Source organism: Apus apus, chromosome 1, assembly GCF_020740795.1.
Source record: "Apus apus isolate bApuApu2 chromosome 1, bApuApu2.pri.cur, whole genome shotgun sequence".
In the NCBI taxonomy this organism is placed as follows: domain Eukaryota; kingdom Metazoa; phylum Chordata; class Aves; order Apodiformes; family Apodidae; genus Apus; species Apus apus.
Window position 1 is genome coordinate 125,290,798 of NC_067282.1, and position 19,778 is coordinate 125,310,575.

The 19,778-nt window shown below is 41.2% G+C and overlaps 1 protein-coding gene across 6 annotated transcripts; it reads right to left on the bottom strand.

Moving 5' to 3' along the window:
* Positions 1 to 498: 498 nt before the first annotated feature.
* PARP11 (poly(ADP-ribose) polymerase family member 11) lies at positions 499 to 19,178 on the bottom strand. 6 transcript variants are annotated; one of them, XM_051629604.1, is made up of 9 exons: positions 19,046 to 19,164; positions 16,650 to 16,829; positions 15,604 to 15,732; positions 15,399 to 15,519; positions 14,221 to 14,296; positions 12,630 to 12,702; positions 12,412 to 12,542; positions 9,383 to 9,534; positions 499 to 8,942 (listed from the first exon to the last, which is right to left on the bottom strand). In XM_051629604.1, exons 3-9 carry the CDS (start codon positions 15,727 to 15,729, stop codon positions 8,629 to 8,631), a joined length of 993 nt encoding a protein of 330 aa, XP_051485564.1. In that variant the 5' UTR covers positions 15,730 to 15,732; positions 16,650 to 16,829; positions 19,046 to 19,164; the 3' UTR covers positions 499 to 8,628. The 6 variants fall into 6 exon arrangements, with proteins under 6 accessions (XP_051485564.1, XP_051485547.1, XP_051485573.1 ...); XM_051629587.1 differs by lacking the exon at positions 16,650 to 16,829 and having other exon boundaries at positions 19,046 to 19,178; XM_051629613.1 differs by lacking the exon at positions 16,650 to 16,829 and having other exon boundaries at positions 15,399 to 15,490; positions 19,046 to 19,165.
* Positions 19,179 to 19,778: the final 600 nt, after the last annotated feature.

Sequence of the window (19,778 nt, forward strand, 5' to 3'; positions counted from 1 at the left end):
AGACTCCTTTAAATTAAAAAGCCCTACTATGACTACAACAGTAGTCATGTACTCACAGATTACTACAGCTGTTGCCCTTCAAGTTTTGAAACCGTGAAGTGGCAGTTTTTCATTAAATCTGACACTCCTTTATGCACAATGCACCATAAATGAGAGCTACTTCCAAAGACACAGGTCTGTTATTCCTGTTAATTTTTTCTTACATTCTTCTCCCATTTTGTGTCTTGTCAAAAGTGAGACAGCTATACTGAAGCCATATATTATTTATACAGTAGTGTTATAGAGCAGAAAACTAAATGGTACTGTAACTAAGCCAAACCATCTTTCCTACTCCAAATTAGTTTTTAACAAAAATACAGCCTTTCATCTAGTTCATGTTATGGCAACCTGAATGCAAGGAGAACATGGGAAGAGAAAGAGGGAGGTGAGCCGGCTAAAGCCTTATGTTGCTTTATATTGTTCATGAAATCAGGACACAAGTCAGATACTCACCACCTGTTATGGTTTACATATTACATTGCTTTATTAGTCAAAGGGAAGAAAATCTTATCTGAGAGCCCTATTAAAGAGAAAGAACAGTTAAGGTTGTTCCCTGTGGTGTCAAAATTATTTCATTCCCTCTAAGTAAAAATTGGCATTTATTGGCCAGCAGACTGAAACAGGAAATGAATCTAACTTTTCTTGGCTTCCGATAGGAAGCAGAGTGTAATTTCTACTATCTTCCTTCCTGATAGGCACACTCTCAACATATGGCCCAAGCAACTTCCCCAAATGCTGACACATTTATCCTTTCTAATACTTCTTTCATCCCTATCTAATTGTAAAATACTTCTTTCTAAAAAGGAAAATACTGAAAAAAAAGATCTCACAGACAGTCTAAGGCAATAGGCAGGCAAAATATGAATTCAGAAATTAATGACATTTCTAGTTAGCAAAGTCAGTAGCAGAGACGAACGAAGCTTAAGACTGTTGTTTCTAGCAGTGGAGTCACAATCTCTTTTGCAGCACGCTCTAAGAGCAGAAGCTGTAAATTAATCTTTAAATGTCTGCAAGTAAATTTCAAACAGCCAGGACCAGATGATTTGCCATCCTTAACATGACACCATTATCAAACTCCTAACAGCTCAAAACACACAAGAAGAAGAAACTCATTTTCTGGTATTGCATGGAACTGATTCATTTCTGAATCACAGAATCAAAGAATGTTAGGGGTTAGAAGGGGCCACTGGAGATCATTGAGTCCAACCCCCTGCCAGAGCAGGACCACCTAGAGCAGGTCACACAGAAACCCATCCAGACGAGTCTTGAAAGTCTCCAGAGATAGAAACTCCACAGGCTCTCTGGGCAGCCTGTTCCAGTGCTCCTTAAACCTTACAATAAAGAAGCTTTTCCTCATTTCAAGGTGGAACTTCCTGTGTTCTTGTTTACATTCATTGCCCCTTGTCCTATCACAGGGCACCACTGAAAAGAGATTGGCCCTTCCTTCTTGACACCCACCCTTCAGATATTTGTAAACATTAATAAGATCCCCTCTCAGTCTTCTCTTCTCCAGACTAAACAGCTCCAGGTCTCTCAGCCTTTCCTCGTAAGACAGATGTTCCAGTCCCTTAATCATCCTCGTAGCCCTCTGTTGGACTCTCTCCCTGTCCCTCTCAAACTGGGGAGCCCAGAACTGGACACAATACTCCAGATGTGATCTCACTAGGGCAGAGGGGGAGGAGAACATCCCTTGGCCTGCTGGATACACTCTTCTTAATGCACCCCAAGATACCATCGGCCTTCTTGGCCACGAGGGCACATTGCTCCCCCATGGATAACTTATTGTCCACCAAGACTCCAAGGTCCTTCTCCATGGAGCTGCTTTCTAGCAGGTCAGCTCCTAATCTGTACTGGTGCTTGTTGTTATTCCTCCTCAGGTGCAGGACTCTGCATTTGCTCTTCTTGAACCTCATTAGGTTCCTCTTGTGCCCAGCTCTCCAGTCTATCCAAATCTTGCTGAATGGCCACACAGCCTTCTGGTGAATCAGCCAAACTTGCTGAGGGTCATTCTGTCCCCTCATCCATGTTGTTGATGAAGATGTTGAACAGGACTGGACCCAGCACTGATCCCTGGGGGACTCCACTAGTTACAGGTCTCCAGCTGGACTCTGCACCATTGGTCACTGCCCTCTGTGCTCTATTGTTTAGCCAGTTCTTAATCCATCTCACTGTCCACTCTTGTATCCCATACTTCCTGAGTTTGCTCATGAGGATGTTATGGGAGACAGTGCAGCATCAACAGCCTTGCTAAGGTCAAGATAGACTACATCCACTGGTGTCCCTGCATCTGTCCATTCAGTCACACCATCATAGAAGGCTATCAGGTTAGTCAAACACAATTTCCCCTTGGTGAATCTGTAGTGGCTACTCCTGATAACCTTATTCTCTTCTATGTGCTTAGAGATGACTTCCAGAATGAGCTGCTCCATCACTTTTCCAGGAATGGAGGTGAGGCTGCCTGGTCTCTAGTTTTCTGGATTTTCTTTCATTCCCTCCAGTCCCCAGGCACCTCTCCTGTTTGCCATGATCTTTCAAAAATCATGAAGAGTGGTGGAGCAACAACATCAGCCAGCTCTCTCAGCACATGTGGATGCATCCCATCGGGGCCCATGGATTTGTGTATGTCCAGTTTACCTGATTGATTTCTAACCCAATCCTTATTGACCAGTGGAGAGTCTTCACTCTTCCAGGCCTTCTCTCTTACATCCGAGGTCTGGGATTCACGAGGGCTGGTCTTAGGAGTACAGACTGAAGCAAAGAAGGAATTCAGCAACTCTGCCTTCTCTGCATCCTCTGTTACCACCTCATTCAGCAGTGGACCCACAATTTCCCTATACTTCCTCATGTATACTCATGCATTTGAAGAAGTCCTTCTTCTCTTTTACTTCCATTGTCAGGTTTTGTTCTAAGAGGGCTCTGGCCTTCCTTGTTGCCTTCCTGCATACCCTGTCAATATTCCTGTAGTTCTCCCAACTGACAAGTCCCTTGTTCCATGAACTGTGAACTTCTTTCTTCCAAATTACTTTTTTCAGCATCTCCTTGCTCATCCATGCAGGTCTCCTTCCCCCTCTACCCGATTTTTTACTCCAAGGAATGTACCTATCTTGAGCTTGGAGGAAGTGACATTTGAATATTAACCAGCTCTCTTGGGCCTCCCTACCTTCGAGTCTTAGCCCAAAGGATTCCTGCAAGCAGATCTTGGAAGAGTACAAATTTAGCCCTCCAAAAGTCCAAGGTTGCTTCTTCCTTGTAAAATACTAAACTCTACCATGTCATGATCACTGTTACCAAGGCTGTTCCCAATCAGACCTCCTTTGTTCATTAATACAAGGTCTAGTAGTTCACTAATACAAGGTCCAATGAGGTCTCTCCTTGTTGGTTCTTCTTCTACCTGCATCAGGAAGTTATCACTGATGCACTGCAAGAGCCTTCTGGACTGAATATGCCCAGCTGTGTGGGCTTTCCAACAAGTATCAGGCTGACTGAAATCACCCATGAGCCCTAAGGCATTTAATCTACAGGCTACTGCCAGCTGTCTGTAGAAGGCCTCATCAACATCTTCTTCCTGGTTTGATGGTCTCTTATAGACACCCACAACAATTTTGCCCACATTTGCATGTCCCTTTATTCTTACCCCCAAGCTTTCAACAAGTTCTTCCTCCCCCCCCGATACAGCTCAATGCATTCTGGTTGCTCTCTCACACAAAGAGCAACTCCACTAGGACACTTCCTAGTTTACTATGGTCCTTAGACGATTACCCACTATTTATCTTCCAGGTAGGTGGAGAGCAAGCTGAAACTTGTACTCTAATAATATTCAAAAGAGACTTTAGAGCACTGGGATGGATGGCAAGGGATTCTAGGGCACAGGTTTGATTTTCCTCTCTTCTTCCAGTTGCAGGCAATGAATACAGTCTGTTAATACATGGCTCTGTAGCTGGTGTCACCACAACAGTTTCGGCCTTTTTGACAACAGGATGGCCTATACAGCACCAGGCTTGCTGGCACCTCATGGAAAACATCTTTCTCAAAGGGGGAAGAGAGTCTTTGCGCAAGAAATTGGGGGGCTTTAAACTAGGCTTGAGGGGGGAGGCAGATGTAACTGGACATGCTAGTGAGGCCCCTGGGTGTAGCAGCCCAGCACTGGGCTCATCTGTTGAACAGGCAGAGCTGCTGTTCCTCCCCCTGTGCTCACCCACATGCCCAGCATGCTCTGCGATGGCCACTTTTAAATATCTCATGGTGGCCTTGGCCATGCCCCCAGCCATGTCAGCATCTCACCTCTCTCTCAAGAGCTGCTGATTCCAGACTCCTTTTGGGTCTTCCCAGTCTTCCTCAGGCTTCCCTGGCTCCCAGAACTCCCTTGTCCATCTCAATCTAGTGCATTCTTTTAAAGGTACCGCTGCCACTGCCTCACTCCTCACAGTCTGAGTGAAGCTTCCAGTATCACCGCTAAATGGGCAGTTTCTTTTCTTTATCCTTTTCCCATACCCTACAACCTCTCTTCATTACACTGCAATTTCTTTCTTGCTTATTTCTCTATACATCAAATACTCTCCTACTTCTGTACTTTCACATGGGTCCTTTAAAATTCAAAGATCCACTCAAAAAACTTGCAAGCTTCCAGTCCTTCTGTTCACCTTGGCTCTCTCTTCCCCAAGCATCAGGATGAACACTCAGTGCAAACAATCCTACTACGTACATTCATTACCACAGAAATGAAATGTGACCTCTTCAACTAAATCCCCAAGTTAGGACAAATGTGGGACCAGAATTGCAGGACATGTTATGTAGCACAATTATCTGTAAGAGTATGTGAGAGTGCCTGCTCCTTTAAGGGTATCTGGTCAAGGACCTTTTACAATGCAACAGGGACAGTAAGAAAAGGAGAAAGCCATGAACAACATGGGGATACAAATCTGACTGACATGGTAAGGGAGACAGTGATGAGAACCAAACCTGTTCAGGCACGCCCACTGGTAACAGCATGCAAGAGTGTGAGGAAGTTTATTCCATCAAGTTATATGACTGTGGATCTGTCATGTGGGAAACTAAGGGGAAAATAGGGAAAACAAGAAACAACATACACTGAGACACAGACTTGACAGAACAAGCATGGGAACAAGGAACAAACCTTGCCACTCATGCTTGTTAGTAGGCTATCAAGAAACCACAGGTGCCACTTTTAGGATGACCAGTCTGGACTTTACAACTGGTATTATTGCATACCAGGGAGCCCCAGACTTCAAGGGGCATGGGAAACTACAGAACTGTACAGACACAGGGTGTGGGAGATGCACAAGGGAAGGGGAGTAGGGGGGGAACACAGGCAGGCAGACAGGGATGTAAGAAGGGGCAGTCAGCTGTACAACAGAGCTGGTCAGTATGCTTATCTGACTGATCACTGCAGTCTGTCTTAGCTTCTTGAATCTTATTAATCTTGAGCATCTCTCTGCATACAGTCAGTCTCTATCCTTTGCAAATGTGTGCTACAAGGAACTGGTGCCAGCTACTGGTGAAACTTGTGTGTGCCTGAGTGGCATGTGTGCCACCGCCTGGGGACAGACCAGAGATGGACACCTCTGGCCTGTGGTGCCAGTGACTGGAGCAAGTAGAGTCTCTGTGTCAGCTACTGGAGCCACTGGGGTAAGAATGGTGCCTGTCAGGGAGACAAGAGTGAGCAAGGCAAGCAAGGAGCTCAGAAATAAGACCATCTTATGCTGAATGTTGTGTCCCAGTGTCTTGGTTTGGGCCTAACACAACAAAGAAACAGCCACGTGGCCACTCACTCAGCTCTGCCCGTCTGTGCCTGCCCTATCCCCCCACTGGGATGGAGCAGACAAAGCCCAACTAGAAGCTCATGCAGTGGAGACAAAAGACAAGGAGGGTTTTTCATCGATTAAGGTCCTGGGCAAAAACAGACTCAACTTGGGGAAAAAATAATAATTTAATTTCACACTAACCACACACACCAAGGACACAGACACACACAGAGCAGGGCTTGCATATGTTACCCCACCCCTCCCTTCTTCCCGGGCCCAAATCCCTTTGTTCCCGGTTTCTCTCCCTCCTTCCCCCCAGCGGCACAGGGGGACAGGGGATGGGGTTTAGAGTCAGTTCACAGGCTGGTGGTTCCTGCTGCTCCTTCCTCCTCAGGAAGAAGGATTCCTTACAGTCCTGCCCTGCTTCCCCACGGGGTCCCTCCCATGGCAGAGAGTCCTCCACCAACCTCTCCTTCATGAGTCCTTCCCACAAGGTCCAGAGCTGCTCCAGCCTGGGCTTCCCACAGAGTCAGGGGCTGCTTCGGGAACAGTCTCCACTCCTGCCACAGCATCTTCCACAGCTGCATAATCCAAATCCACTGGCAGCAAATCCAAGTTCACCCCTCCTGGCACCTTCAGGGAATGTTCCACCACGCTCCTCCACGAGTGCAGGGGGACAGCTGCCATCTCGCCATGGGCTGCAGGGAAACTTCTGCTTGGGCACCTTCTTCCCCTTCTTCCTCACCAACCACAAGCACAGCTCTGCCCCTCCAGCTCAGCACTTCTTTTCAACAGCTTGCTCTGCTCAGGTCTTATCTCAGTTCTTTCGTATGCAATTGTCTCTATTGGCTCCCTGATTTTGGAGATGAGGGAGCTTCTTACAGGAGCCCCCCATGGGGCTCTTCCCCCACTACCAAAAAACCCACCAAACCAAACCAGCACACCATGTGAAAACATTCTGCAGCAAGAATAATTCAGTAAGAAAGCTTTACCTCAGATCAAGACACCTAAGAGAATAACATACTCTCTTGCAAGGGTATAAAAAAAAAATAGTCCATAAAGTTTCACTATATGAAATGGTAACAGAATATAACAGGTTTCCTTCCCCAGAATCAGACCAAATCCCTTTTCATTTCTTTAACGCTACATCATCCCATCCAAGATTATTTTCCTTCCTTCTTCTCTCACTGTTCCTTTTATTAAGTCCAACTATTTCTTGTATTGGCTACTTGTAGAGTTCCAGACTTTGCTTGCAATATTTCTCTCTCCCCTTACGAGCAAAAGAATGGCTACTTTACAGACAACTAGAGTAGCAAGACTGATCAGCACAACAATGAACACCAGAAAGCAGAACATGACATTAAAAGAGCTGAAACTACAGCTTCACAGCAGTTCAGTAAGATTAAGGTTCTGCCAATCAATTTAAGTAAGTTAAGTAAACAAGACACCATCTCACAACAATTGGAAGAGTCAGATTATGGTATTTTATGTCCAGGAGACACTAAAAAAGGAACTTCAGTCTTCCTAACTGAAAAGGTCAGATCAGACCCCAGAAGAAATAAAAGACCAAATCAAAGGAAGAATATCACATACATTTGCTCGCTGCATAAAATGCATGTTCTGTAGAATACTGTGTAAGAATAAAAAGGAGTCAGCAATACATAAATTCCCTGCATGATTTGCTATTAAATATTTTATGCAACGTGCAGAACAATGTGCCATTTGCACAGCTAGCATAGTAGTGAACCAAACACAAATCATGCTTACAACAGTAGAACCTAGAGCTCCCAACTGGGATCAAGGACCATACCTCCTGTTGCACTGAAATAAAGGAAAATGGTTCTTAGCCCCTAAACGGTTTAGGAACAACAGGAAAAGCTGCCATGATATTATAAACAGAAACAGACACCCAACTTGCACAAGATCCACTAGCAGGCAAAGGTAACAGCTCTAAGGAGAAGGAAGAGATGCTTTCATCCTCAGAAAGGTGTATGGCACTGCTGACATCCCAACGCTGAGTTCAACAGTTACATTCCAAACAATTAACAACCACAAGAGCTTATTTGCATAATTTCCATCAAAATCGAATTTCAGATCCTAGTGCAAGGGTTTTGTAATCTTGCAAGTACAGAGAATCATAGGATAATAGAATGGCTAGGGTTGGTATGATTAAAGCTTTGCAAGTATGTAACTGAAACTTATGAGTAAAATGTACCTAAAAATACACATAAAAGATTACTGGTGAACTTCATAGCTCCTTCATCAGTTTTATCCAGTTGGATTTTTTTTTTTTTTTTGCAGTTTAGAATGCAAAGTAAGAGACCTCCAAACAGAAAGAAATGTGTACTACAGAACAGACAAATGTAGCCAAGTCCCCTGCATTTTTGTTGTTGGTTGTAGTTTCGTTATTTTTATGCTCTACAGACAGTCTTTGTAAAATATTAGTTTCATCATATGCATACTATATTACAGGTATCTTTCTACCACATGTATAAATCCTTGTAATGTATTTAATAAAAACAGAAATCTTGCCTTTGAAAACTTACCAATGCCCAACGTATTTAAGGCTTACTAAGCAATTTCACATTTGTAATGGTTTCTACATTTGAAAAATGTACCAGTAAAAGTTTCAAGATTTTTCAAAACAGATAATCTGTCTTAAAAATTTACTAGCTTCCCTCCTCCACAAACATATGTCAGCTTTTCTTTCACCTCTCTCCTTTCATGCTTCATGTTTTTATATTGTTGTCTTTACAAAAGGAACAAAGGTATATATATATATATAAAAAAAAGACACAAACAATATTCAGTTCAATTCCTTTCAAACTTAACAAAATTCTATTAAGTACTCAGGGTAGATTTGGTTGGCATCAAAGATAACAAAGATCTTTGGGTTCCAGGTGTTATCCACACAGCTGTCATACAAGTTCACAAAACTTCCATCTTTTGAAGGCGGTCTCATGTATTTTGAATCACCATTGATATAGTCACCAGTTAATACACGAGCAAGAAACATGACTTTATCTGGTCTGTGCAGAGGAGGCTGCAGGTTCACACCGTGAATTTGAAAAGTATCTCCATGCTTTATGTCCTCTTTGCAGAAGCGACTGGAATATGATGCATCTCTTGCGAAATAGGTCCCTTTCAAATAAAAACAACCTGATGACATGCTTATCATTACAGCTTTACTATCAGAGCATAGATATTAAGTATCAGGATGATGAAACATGTCTGTTCTTTTAAGTTCACTAGCAATATATTCCTTTTTAATTTGTTAAGATTACAGCAACATGACCAAATATTTTCAGTGGGAACATTTTAGTTAGGAGATCGTCTTGTGATCAACACTGCTTTGCTGGGCACCCCCTCCCCACATCCCCTGGTCCTACTGGGCAGTTGTGACAATTACATTCCTTACTGCATCCTAGCTTTCTGAATTACACTTGATGTAAAAGCAGAACTATATTAAAACAGCTCTTGGGAGCTGGGGAGCACATCATAAGTAACATACTATAGGGAATCACTCAGCAATGTTGAGCTGTTAATATTACCAAACTGTTGTATGTGATAAAAATATTTACCTTTTCCATATACAGCAGCATGCATCCCATTTATTCTCCAGTCAAAGTTATGAATACATATTGCTTCTACAAATTCATTACTGGTGCCATGAAATAACATCTGCTCATTAATAGTCAGGACACCTCTCTTCTTCTTTAGCTGAGCTTTTTTCCTATTAAGAACACACAATACAGCATCGCAAACATCTGTACAATGCCGAAAAGACAGACCTAAAACAGTAAATACAATGAACTTTCACAAGTATCTACATATTATCCTAGTTTCTCAACAGGTAAGAATTCTGAAGGCACATCTTTAGAAACCACACACTCCTGGATGCTGTGGACTATTTTCAGAAGTAATCCAATATAAGGAAAAAGGTCTTTTATACCAATATAATCAACACTGTTAATTTGGCATTAGTTTCCGTGTGGTCGTATTCTGCAGATACATTTTTAAAAGGAAGGCATTTTTCTCCCATTTTGTTCCCTTCACCTACTTAAATAACATGGTAAGAGGGATAACAAAGTTAGTGGATTATAAGGTATAGTTACCCAGCTAAACCAGCAAAAGTATTAAAAATAAAATTACCCAAATTTTTAGGTAAAATTACTTCAATGTGATCATTTCAGAATGGTTTCCTAAATTTATGGTTCACATACTTTAAGAGAGGTTTTGTCTCTTTCTCCCCGCCCCCTAAAAATGCTTTCTAAATCAGAAGAATGTCAGTAGAATCTCAAGGACATCTGGGAGGTTTCACTAATCTCATTTGTGACATTTTGTGTCAGAAGCAGAGAGCTCCCAGGCAGTCACGTTCCAGTCTATTAGCAATTAAAAAAAACCCAGGAGCGAAGATTCCCTGCATCTCAAGAAAACTACATGTGAGAGGCAACACCTCTGAGCAAAGGGCTAGCAATGCTGAACATTTTTCAGTCAGCAGCGCTCTATTTTTGCCTCCTGATCTCTGACAACATACAGAGGTAGCCTACAGTAACTTCTCTCGAAATAACAGAACAGAACACGCTTATAGAAAAGGAGAATAATCAATTGTCCAAAAACGTTCTTTAACAGTCCGTCACTATCTCCAACAAGTGATTTCATAAAACTGATTTAAAATAGTCATGAATATGAAACTATTATAACAGGCAAATGTCTTTTCACCACAACAGTGATGCAAATAATCATTCAAGCAATACTTATATTTAGCCACTGACCTTATCAATTAAATGAAACACTTTCTCAAAACCACAGAGGTTTAAGTAGCGATTGTTCCTCGTAATTGTTCCTCATATACTAAGCATATCAGGAAGGAGGTTCTGCAGAATGCAGAAATTATACAGTAGGACTTTTTTGTTGATTTGTAACAGAAATCGAGGAGTCCAACTATTCCAAAATAACATAATCTTAGAACTTTCTACCAGCACTGACAAGATAATACAGTATAACAAATTCAAGTTAATCCAGCACTGAGAAGGGTCTACCATACAGCCTCAATAAAGGAGAAACCTAAAGCAAAACCACATACCCAGACACAGGTTTTTTGAATGCATGGAAGCACACAAGTTCCTTCTGAAGATGATGTCACCAGCTGATGCCAGGGGCTACCAGCTGCCATGAGGCTTCTGCGATGCCCCCCACAGTGTGGAGGGCTTTGTGAAGGAGACTGAGGGCTCACAAGTGGCGCTCGCCTGTCACAGAGGAACGGCCACTGCGGGACGTATATTAGACCGTTCCCCACAGATGGTCAGCCATCTCACTGACCAAACACCACTTTCTACTTGCTGTACTACTCTGCAATTCCAAATTGAGATGCATAGACAAAATATCATAGACTAAGATTCATCTGTTACTTTCACTTTCCCACATGAGATACCATAAGAACTTTTAGTGAATTTGAACGCTCGCTGGAACACCTACTTTTTTGGTAATATACTACCAGGCACTAATTTCTTCACCAGAGCATGTAAACCCCATCTACTCCACAGCTATAATTTACACTCAACAGAAAAGCAGCTAAGCCTCAGTTGCATACACATATTCCGGACTTTGAAATCTGCTTGCTAGTCTTATTAAATTAACATTAGTATTAAGATGGTATAAAAATACCTCTAAAGAAACTTTATTTGTAGAAAGGTAGGTGTTAAAAAAGAAGACCAAGCAAATAGACCTTCATACTTAAATAGGTAAATAACAAAATAAATATGCAATTAAAAGAAGGCTAACTTTCTTAACCAAAAACTTAAATTAATTCCCTTATACAATTAATGATATAGCTGTAACAATAAATGACATACCTTTCAAAAATTTTTAATATACGTCTGCTTAGTTATTTCCTCACTAATTAATTAGTTAAGTTGGTTTTAACAGTGTAACCCAAGTTTAAAACAGATTCTCATATGTACTCCTTCTTGGAGATTACACAAATAACTTTGGTTGAATATAACTGCCTGAGACTGATACTACAAAATAAATGGAAACAGGACTCAGCACCTCCTACTTCTTCCAGGCCAGCAAAATATGAAGAGGGAAAAGCAGAGAACTGAGAAAAATCTTTTGTAGCACATTGAACTTAAAGAGATTATATTAATATATGTGCTAACTGGACAATTAATTCTGTCCTACGTTTTATGAAGTTCAGAAATTAAACAAGCCACAAATATTCATTTGCTTTGTTCACTAAAATTAAAATAAGACAAGTCTGTCAATGAATTATTTTACAAATTGCTTATTTTTGTTCTCCTTACTTCACTGTAAGTATCATGGGCACTGAACATATAGACACCCTGAACAACTTCAATGCATCAGTCCTTATCTCTGCTACATCTACATCCAATGCATTTCTACAAGTATTAAATTTCTGCACCTGTAGAAGCTACGGAGTCCTAAAGATGGAATTTTGAATACAGAAGTGACAAATAAGAAATTTTTTTAAAGCTTAAAAATAACATTTTCATTAATAATAAAAGCAATTAAACATATTTCTGCTGCATGCCTTCAAGATTTGCTCTGTTAACAATCCTAAGACTGTTGGTTTTAGAAATAATCTCACCTGCAAAAAAACTCCCACAAGTCTAGATTTTGTATTCTCTTAATTCTTTTAATTCGGTGGCTATCCATTGTTTTTCCAAAGAGACTAGAAACTTCATTATATTCATTTGTTTTCTTTTGCAATGGAATAAGCTGGAAAAAAAGAGGTTAGTACGATTTCAATTCAATGCATTATTTCATTATTGCATGTTTTTGACACCCTTGCATACCAACTCTTACCTGATATGGCTCCTCAGTATTTACATTCTCCCAGTGTGAAGGCACAGGGATAGCCTCATTTTCACAGATGAAACTTCAAACAAAAAAGGTAAAAACACATCACATCAAAGACAGGAGGTATTTTCTTCTTGTCTAACTCCTGCTCGGAACAATACAGTATGCAAAAGTATCCTCAACTTATATAAAACTGCCTAGGGTTTTAATTCAAATAAAGGCTGTTGTTAGTTTTAGTAAGTAAGGTCAAATTCTGGCTTAGCTTATTATCAATAAGCCATGATAACAAACAATTTTAATACACCACCTACCCAACAAAAGATAGGAAGATAAATCAGAAAAGATGGTCAGAAAGGTCCACAACATCAGGAGAGCAACACTAATTTAGACATGTGAGAGTGTAGATTTAACCTGAATATTCCATACTATCAGGAGTTATAACTAACCTACAGCCTCTGGAAACTGAGCCCTCATTTGAACTGTTTAAAAGTATCATGTTAGAAATACACACTTGAACATTATAGTTGAATTTCTTTTTAAACAAACAAAATCAAATCATCAAAAAGGAGAGTTTTAAGCATACACACCACATACATAGCAGCTTTTAAACCTTAAAACCAGGACTAAAAGAAGCAGTCTCCTAAAAGTAAAGAATGGCTTCATACAAGGAAAGGGAGTACTGAATGCAACTATTTAAGAAACACAAAAACAGAAGTGAATTGCCACATTACTGCATGCCGTCTTCAGCAAATATCCATTAAAAAAACAGTTGGCACATCAAAAAAAACCAAACAGACCTTCTTGAATTTCAGTGTAAAAAGGCGACTACTACATTTCCTATGACAAATACAAAACTTCTTTTTGAAAGTATAACCAGACTACAATTCAGAACTAAAATTATTTCTAAGGAACTATTTTGGGAAAAAACCCACAGATTCCATGCAGTCAAAATTACCCATGGTAGTATCACTGCATAGATGAGTATCAGATTTACATCAGCACAGCTTTACATCTAATGACTGACCAAATGGTAAGAAACTTACAATCTAAAGCAATTAAACTCATAAAACAGTCTAGTTGTTATGATGTAATTTCAAGTAATTTTAGAGTAAATTATTAAAACATATTTTGTTGCCTGTATAACTCCATCTTTTTTGCTGTCACAGTCATACTTCTCAATAATTTACAAAGTCATTTATACAATGGAACAAACTTCTTGCTGCTGCTTCTCCACAGCAATTCTTATCCAACAGGTATTTAAACCTGAGCAAAGGACTCAAATGGCTAAGATCAGGCACAGCTTTAAGACACTTGGCCAAAGCATATCAGTATTCAGTATGCCTCTCCCACTACAAGATCATTACTTTATCAGAAAAACAAACAAACAAACAACAAACTAAAAATTCCTTTGTCGCTCTTCTCCTTTGAAATTACTTCCTTCTTTACCTGACTACCTATCCCACCTTGATTCATCTCTCAAATTCTTTGATGCAAAAAGCAAATAGATATAAATGACAGAAAACATATTTTTGTTTCATTTTACTTAGAAGAATCAGAAATAAAATAAAAATAAGGACTCTTCCTTTTATTTTCTTACCTGAACGCACTGACAGAAAAGGGAGCTCTCTTTATTGGACGTTGCTTAAGGGTAGTTAGGTTGATTTGTTTCATCACTAAGCATAAAAGAAGAGATAGGATGAGAGTTTGTGAATTAATCTACAGCATATGAAACATTTAAGCATAATTTTAAAAAATAACATTATTACATACAAAGTTCTTTTCAACAATTAACAAATCAGTATTTTCAATGTTTCTAAATACTGTCCTTAATCATTGTCACTTAAATGAGTTGGCAAAATCAGCAAATATTACACAAACAAAACATTTATTGTTAAAATATCCATCTAACATGTATCCTCACTAAATCTTATGCAAAACTTCCACTGACTTTTATACAACTAGGATGACAAAGAATATTACTACTATCCTTAATGCAAGACATCATGACCTACAAACGCTAAGAAAAAAATCATTTGCATTTAGTGCTTTTACTGTGGATACAAAGCAAAGGTTTTTTAAACAATCTTCAACACAAGTAATGCCTTGTGTTTTTACATACAACTTTACTCCCAGTATACTGCCATTTTACCCAGTCAGCACTGTCTGTGTTGGAAATACTATTTAGAACCTTTGATCAAAGGACAGATTAATTTGTAATTAGCTACACAGATCAGAATCCTGTAATATTCTGTAGTGTCAAGCATGGCATGAGATCTACAATCTACTAGAAAATCCCTTTGCCTATCTCCTTGTTATGCTGACAACAGAACTGACTTCAACTACCTGCCTGTCCTGGTTTGAATTATTAAATCACTTTGATGCCAGTATTTTGCAGAAAGCTTCCTTCATATCAACATTTTTTATATAGACTCTGAATGGAAGAGGTTTTTCAAGCTTACTAGCAGTCACAGATTAAAGAAAAAAGGTTCAAACTTCCCAATCCCCATAGATGTGTGCTAGATACTACCCCTATGCTGAGGTAAGCAGCAGTAACATGGAGTGCTACTAAACAAGACATGCTATTTTTATTAATAAATTACACTAGAAAATGTAACAGTGCTGCCGGTTCTAGAAACTCCTATGTACTTTCCAGTAAATAAGACATTTCCAATCACAAGTTTTTGCACTGGATACAAGGACAACTATTTGCTGGTTGTGCAAATGAACCAGTGTACCTGTCACCTTCTGTTATTTAGTCTATGAAAAGATACATACCTGAAAAGTCCAGAGTGTAGTTAAATTTTGCAGTAGTAAAAGAAACAGAACCATGTGGGTTTGTTTGGAAGCTCCTTTCAATATCTTCACTGCTAACAGAGCAATGACTGTTTGAATTAGTCTTCAAAATAAATTAAAAAAGCACATTTAGAAAAATTCAGCAAAGTTTGATGTATGGAATTCATCACAGCTAATAGGTATTTACCTGAAACATATGCCATTTACCACACTCAGCCAAATAAAACCAGCCCCACTGGGTATCAGAGGTATCCATTTCTTCAACTGATGTTTCCATCTTTGGAAAACAATCTTCTGATGTTCTTTGAAGCATTTCCTGAAAATTCACATACACAGAAAAAGTTTTGATACTGTTTTCAAAAATGCATTGAGACATTCATACAAAAACAAAGTGTATCTGCAACACTTTAAAAAATCCCCTGGCAGGTAGAGGGCAGATTTATTTTCTCTTTCTCAGCAAAAAGTCCTCAATTTACTATTTATCCAGTATTATCCTTTAAGTTAGTAAAGCATTTTTAAAACTCCCAGTGTTTATAAGTGTGCCAGTAAAGGCAAGGCTATATCACATCAAAGAGAGGTGCTAAATTTCATATTGATGGTCGTATAAGCAAAGGCATTCATATATGTAACAGGCTCTGAGTAATATACCACTCAGATACGAGGTGCTGGGGTTATATCTGATAGCTTGGTGAAGACATCTACTAGGTGCTCGCAAACAGTGAACAAATCAGACTGGATATCAGAAGCTGTTAGATAAATATTTAAAAACTAAGAATTTAATTATTTAACTGTGCAAATCCATAGTGCATTATTCCTCAGCACTGCATGAAGGTTTATTTCCCCTGTAATGCACCCACTTAAAAATGATACAGTAAAAGTACTGGTTCTCTGTACATGTAATTACAGAAAAGGTTCACACAAAAGCCAGAGTGGCTTCCACATGAGCAATGATGACCATAATTGGGCTTCTGCAGGATGGAAGAAAGAGGAATGACAAAAGGATACAGCAGAGGTCTAAAAAACATTCCAAAACTGAATAGGGAATAACTAATAACTTTTTTCTTAAAAATTAAGGAGACAGCTATCAAAGGTTGCACATGTCAAGTTCAAAACAAGTGAAAGAGAAACTTCTTCATGAAACAGATGGCAAGCTGTGGAATTCCTTTTCATGGTATACTGTGCGTGCTGCAAGTTTATGGAAGTTCAAGTCTACCAAAAGCCATGCTGAAATACCTTTAGAAGAACAGTCCCTGCCAGATTTCAGCTCCTTCTTAAGTCATCAATAAAATCCTGAAACCTTTGAAGTGGAACAACACCCTCCAGCACAAGTAAGTGAAACAATTTTCCTGTTAATGTTCTGGATGCTTCAGTTGTTTCCTAGACACTTCAGCCCAGAAAAACAAAAAAAGAGACCTGAAGAAGGCAAATACTGGAGATTAGAAGCAGGCACCAGCTGGCCAGTGCTACTGGGATATGAATTGAGAGCAGAAGGCACTTCCAGCACTACAGAAGGCACTTTTGGAACTATGCTTTGCCCTTATTTTTCTCTAGCTAGCCCCCAGTGGTTGTTTGAAAAACAATCCCAGAAACCTCTTGTATTAATAGCAAGAGACTAATAATCAAAAGCTTCACAGGGCTAAAAAAGGTCTAGATGTTTAGAAAATAAGACGATCAGAAGTGGATCTCCGTAACATTTCTAAATTGAAGAACAGTAGAGCAAACCTACTTTAGTACAAATGGAAGTCTACACAAAGCTACATACATGGATAGCTGCCTCAAGTTCAAGCAGAACTAAAGGTACATCAACTGCATGGAAAAATACTTTGAAAGAGATGAGGAAACACGTCTCTACTTCAGACAGCATTTGCCAACATATCTTCTATTCCTCACAGCAATACAAAGTCACAGCACAGAGCCTACACTTGCTCAGTGTTAAAGCACAACTGGTAAACATCTTTTGATTATAATTTTCACATTCAGCTTAATTCTTTCTCTCAGACCAATATTTGGTTGTTCTTTCCTACAGAGAGAAGGTATAAAGGTAGTCTACACTGTTTAAAGCTAAGAGAAAAGCAATTCAGGCTTTTTTTGGTAATGTTTAGTTTCCTCATGTTCCCACTAAAACTGCCAGACCTCAGCTCCACACCAACATTAGTTCAGGGCCTTGAATCTGATCAATCAAGTCAGTAATGCCTTTTGACCGAGCTACAGAGAAGGCACATTCATCTGTGCCCTGCCAGCACACTTAAACTCCTCCGTGGGCAACACAGCCTCCAGAATAAACCATTTACTAAGGAGACAGTTATTCTCATAGCTTTCAAAATGTTACATTCAATTCACATTGACCCTAGTCAGAATACGTGGGTAGATTTCAGGATACTTTGAAGGAGGGAAGAATGACCCAAAGAGAAATTCATAAAAACAAGAGAGCTGTTTTCAAAGGTGATAGAAATCCAAAATGCTTATTGAGGAATTTTAAATAAAACCCACATAATTTATAAGGAGCAGGTAGCTTTTTGTCCAAAAACTCTGGGTATATGCACAGCAAGCAGAAAAGTCTCAGTGGGTTTTTATGGACGACAGGTTGTAAACTATTAAACACCGTTGTATTAGCAATGTTGTTGCTAACAGAATGCCTCTCAACTCCATTAGCACTGCTTCTACTAGTCCACGAGCTACCAGAACAGCTCAAATTAAACAAATTACTCTTGACAGCAAAAACATCTTCCTAAAATAATGGATGCTTGTTACTGTGACTGAATGGCTTTACTACTCATTTTTCCAGAGGTACTTCTACGTTTCAATGACAAACACACTTTACAGTGTGTTGAATCACAATCGTTTGGGACAGAAGGCACCTTTAAAGATCATCTAGTACAATGCTGCCTGCCATGGGCAACGAGATCTTTCACTAGAACAGGTTGCTCAAAGCCCCATCCAAGCAGACCTTGAACACTTCCACGATGGGGCATCCACAGCTTCTGTGGGCAACTTGTTCATGTCTCACCACGCATGATAAAAAAGCATCCCTAAGGGCTATTTTGTCTGCTTCCACTCGGCAGATTGTACTTTATCACCAAAGACTCTTTTACCTCTAAACATCAACTTTGTATAGTTCCCCGCTGGGAACGCTAGCAGTGCTAAAGGACTCCCTGGCTCTTCCTTAGATAACAAAATACCTGAGCAGGAGACCTGGCTGAGGTTGGAGTGCAGAGCTAGGGAGAGGAAGCAGGAAGGACAAACAGCATTCGTACTAGTACGGGACACGAGAAATGACAGTACCCTCCGTAGCTGTGTGTCACCGCTTACCCCCTTTGTGCCGCAGCAGACGACGGTTCGTCACCCCCTTTACCGACTCCCTCCAGAGCCGGTCCCATTACAGCTCAAGGACACGGTCGCCCTAAGCACAGCGGCTGTACCTCTCCACCTGCGCCGTAGGCCTCCCCAAAGACAGTGGCCTGCGCACTGACCCCCTTCCCCAGCCTGGCAGCGCGATGTCCAGCGGGCGGAGGGGGAGCAGGAGGAGAGGGGAAGCGGCCTGCTGGGCTCGCTTAATACTCAGGCGGGCAGAGGAGGAAAAAGACGAAAGGAGCGGCCGTTTCCCCCATTCCCCTCCCGCCCACACTCACCGCATCGGCCGCCCACCCCGAGCTCGCTCCCCACATGCTGCCCGTCGTGCGGGGAGGAGTGCGTGGGGGAGGCCGGGCGGGCGGGCGGGCAGGCCGCGCACCGAGCGCCCACTGCTCGGCCCCGGGCGCTTCCGTTACCGGCCGCTCCACCAAGGGGCGGGGCAAGCGCGGCTGGAGGTCGCGCTCGATAGGCTCAACACACAGAGGGTCGAGGCCTGGTACACAAATGAGCAGCGCCACGGGCGGGGCGGGGCGGGGCAAGGCGTGGAGGCCGTGCCGGCGGGGAGCAGCGGGACCCGCACCCCGGGACCCGCACCCCGGGACCGGCTGGAGCCGACGCCACTCTCCGTGGGCGTCTGGGGGCCTGCCCAGCGGCGGTGTTGCAGTGACTGTCAGTTGTGCGGGCTCTGGCGGTCTTTTTCTGTGCCGTGCAGTGTCGGTATCGTTTGGGCGGTGAGGTGCAGCACCTCTCACTGCTCTGTACCCCACAACTTTGTCTTTTAGGTCTTTTGGTTGTTGGCTGTCCTCCTGTTTAGCAATGTGCCTCTGCTTTACCAAGGGATTTTTACAGCTCATAATTTTCCTGTAAGATTTCTGTATACGTGAACCTGTGTAGAATGGGTAGAATGGTTAAGGTTGGAAGGGACCTTAAAGACCATCAGGTTCCAACCTCCCTGCAATGAGCAGGGACACCTCACACTAAACGTGGCTGCACAAGCCTCATCCAGCCTGG